Here is a 2500-nt window from a genome sequence, read left to right on the forward strand (position 1 = left end):
CCTCATACAGGCCACTTCACCTGTATGGCTTTTAAGATGAGACGGGTTACCCTAAACGTTGGGATCTGTTACCTTTTTTTTCCCCGTGTCAACCTTAATTAAAGTTATTTGTTCTTGCAACGGTATCGTAATTTTTTTTTAGAACAAGTCTCGTTCGCGTATTTCTCAGTACCTTGGGAAATTGGATTTCAGCTAGGGGTTGAGGAAGGCAACTGACTTGGGGTGGAAAACGTTATTGCATTTCTCGAGCACGTGATTTTAAATGATGTGTTATCAAGGGTGACCAACGTGTCAAACATACGCGGACGAGAAAAAAATCGCCACACAAGATAGATTTTTCAATGACGTGTCAATAAATAGAATCCACGCTGACGACTAACGCAGCCCTGCTTTTAGCTGTATTATTTCCGATTGCGGAAGAGATCACTAAACATGGTTCGAATGTTGCTTTCGGTTTTAATCGCTTTGGCATGCGTAAATGGAGCCCTTCCCACAGACGACTATAAAACCCTGATTTCACCAAAACAGTCGAAGGTAATAGTAGTTCAGTGCAGTCGATTTTCAAAACTTACGATTCAACGATGTACGTATAACCCTTCAACAGAGTTTGAACAGTGAAATGGGTCGCGTTCGATTGACGGATCCTCTACTAGAACAGCTTTAACATGACGGCCATCACGCAGTTGTAGGCGCCAATATTCAAGCCACATTTTGAGTTTTAGTTGCGCTGAAAACGTTAAGTTGTGTTAATTTTGTTTTATTGTCATATGTAGGTATTGTTCTACCGATACTTTACTCCAATAAAACTTGAAAGTGCAGCAACCTTCATTCACCACCATCATTGGGTCACACCCCAAGAGCTTACTTTCCTAGGCGCCCCAAGATTGCATCGTCTGCTGAATGTTCCCCTGATACCTCCAAAAACCGTCAGTCCAAATGCAGAACTGGTGATCAAGATGTTGGTTGGTCTGGAAACAAAGTATGGACAAGTAGACAGCGACCCTTCTTTTGTAGTTTCCGATGGAAATCAATTTGTTGGTGCACTTACCCGAGACAAGAAAGACTACGGGAGTGCTGCCCCTTGCCAAGGTATCGAAGGGGTCACTGGACCAACTATGACGAATAGACGGTCGTATGCAAATCTTCCAAAAGCCTCTCAGTCTTACTACCCCGGAAGGATTGAGATCAATCTAAGCCTCTTAGATCGTTGGGGAAGCTGCTTTGTCCCACTGGACGGAGGTTTCAGTCGAGAGATGGTTTACCAGAACAAGTTGAATCCGCAGAAAGGCCTTTTTCTGGAAATTTATGGCGATGATGCAAACGAAAAACAAGGAGTCAAGTACATCGAAGTTACCATCATGCAAGAGAAATGACAATCCCATTGCGAAGAAAAAGTAAACTAAACACAATAAGCCACTTCGGAGTGCAAAAAGAAACAAAAACAACAACAACAACAAACAGAATGTTCCCTTTTGTTTGTCTTTTGTTATGGAGAACAATCTTGTGTTCTTAATATACGCTTGTTGTATTTTTATCTCGAGCTCCGAACTGGCTTATAAACCAATGAGTAGCGTTGATTGTTGGCTTCCTCGCGATTGGACGTTACACCCAGATGAAAAGCCCTTTGATGACTTGTAAAGAGGCACTCAAAAAAAATCATTGTTATGGCACTGAAGCGTTATACTTTTATTTAATTTACTTTTATTGAGCTAACTAATATTATGCACTTTCTCTCCACTTTCGGATGCGTGCGAAAAATCGCTTCTGTAAAATTTCCATCAATTTAATTTGAAGAATTTCATGTTAGCACACTACCCAAAGTCAATGAAAACAAAAACAAACTTGTTGACATAAATTTCGCGTTTCATTATACAGATATATTTGAGATAAGTGATAAAAATTATTCATATTTAATTTGGATACTAGCATATTCACGGCAACACTAGTATAGCAGCAAAAATATGCTGTATAATTTTACACAACTAAGGAAACTTTTTAAAACTCCTGGGCGTTATTTGGAGCGTGCAAACCACTCCCAAAATATTTCTCTTACATCTTATTATCAACATTGTTTTGATAAATGCGAACACGTCTAAACCTAGTGGTGGCGATGACAAAAACAAACATTTTCGAATAATATGAAACTCTACAATAAAGACGGAAGAGTATAGCCTAGCAACACAAAAGGGAGAGCAAACACAACCCTGCAGAAAAAACCACCTCGTTTCGAGGGCCCTCTCTCTCTCCCTCTCCCTCTGCGGGAAGAAAAGATAAAGAGCCTGGGTTCAAGCTTAAACTACATCGGACGAATTTGCTACATTGACCAAAAACCAAGACTTGTGAAAACTGGCCTATTTCACCCTAGAAACTGAAAACCTTGGTACAGGAAGCCTCCAGAATCAAGGATATTCATTTTAAAATGACATTTTTTTTAAAAATGGCGTTAGACCAGAAAGTTGCGTTGTGACCGATGCAGCCAGTGACTACTTTATGTTTGCCT

At 40.1% G+C, this 2500-nt stretch overlaps 3 protein-coding genes across 4 annotated transcripts in view; 2 read left to right on the forward strand and 1 right to left on the reverse strand.

Annotated features, from left to right (window-relative positions):
• LOC138026119 (uncharacterized) overlaps positions 1-2261 on the forward strand; it is a 20265-nt gene extending 18004 nt beyond the window's left edge. The window contains exons 1-2 of one of the 2 annotated variants that reach the window (XM_068873324.1): positions 307-534; positions 774-2261. In XM_068873324.1, the coding sequence (XP_068729425.1) occupies positions 433-534; positions 774-1373 (702 nt within the window). In that variant the 5' untranslated portion in view covers positions 307-432 and the 3' untranslated portion in view covers positions 1374-2261. Of the gene's footprint in view, positions 1-306; positions 535-773 lie in introns of those variants that run through there. The other variant, XM_068873332.1, reaches the window with a different exon arrangement.
• LOC138026078 (serine/threonine-protein kinase Pink1, mitochondrial-like) overlaps positions 1-2500 on the forward strand; it is a 110594-nt gene that overhangs the window by 76025 nt on the left and 32069 nt on the right. The gene's annotated exons all lie outside the window — the stretch shown is intronic.
• LOC138026091 (formin-binding protein 1-like) overlaps positions 1663-2500 on the reverse strand; it is a 14045-nt gene continuing 13207 nt past the window's right edge. The window contains exon 13 of the mRNA XM_068873291.1: positions 1663-2500. This exon is cut by the window's right edge and continues 1162 nt beyond it. The gene's annotated coding sequence lies outside the window, so the exon portion shown is untranslated.

This window comes from Montipora capricornis, chromosome 2 (assembly GCF_036669925.1).
Source record: "Montipora capricornis isolate CH-2021 chromosome 2, ASM3666992v2, whole genome shotgun sequence".
NCBI classification, from domain to species: Eukaryota; Metazoa; Cnidaria; class Anthozoa; order Scleractinia; family Acroporidae; genus Montipora; species Montipora capricornis.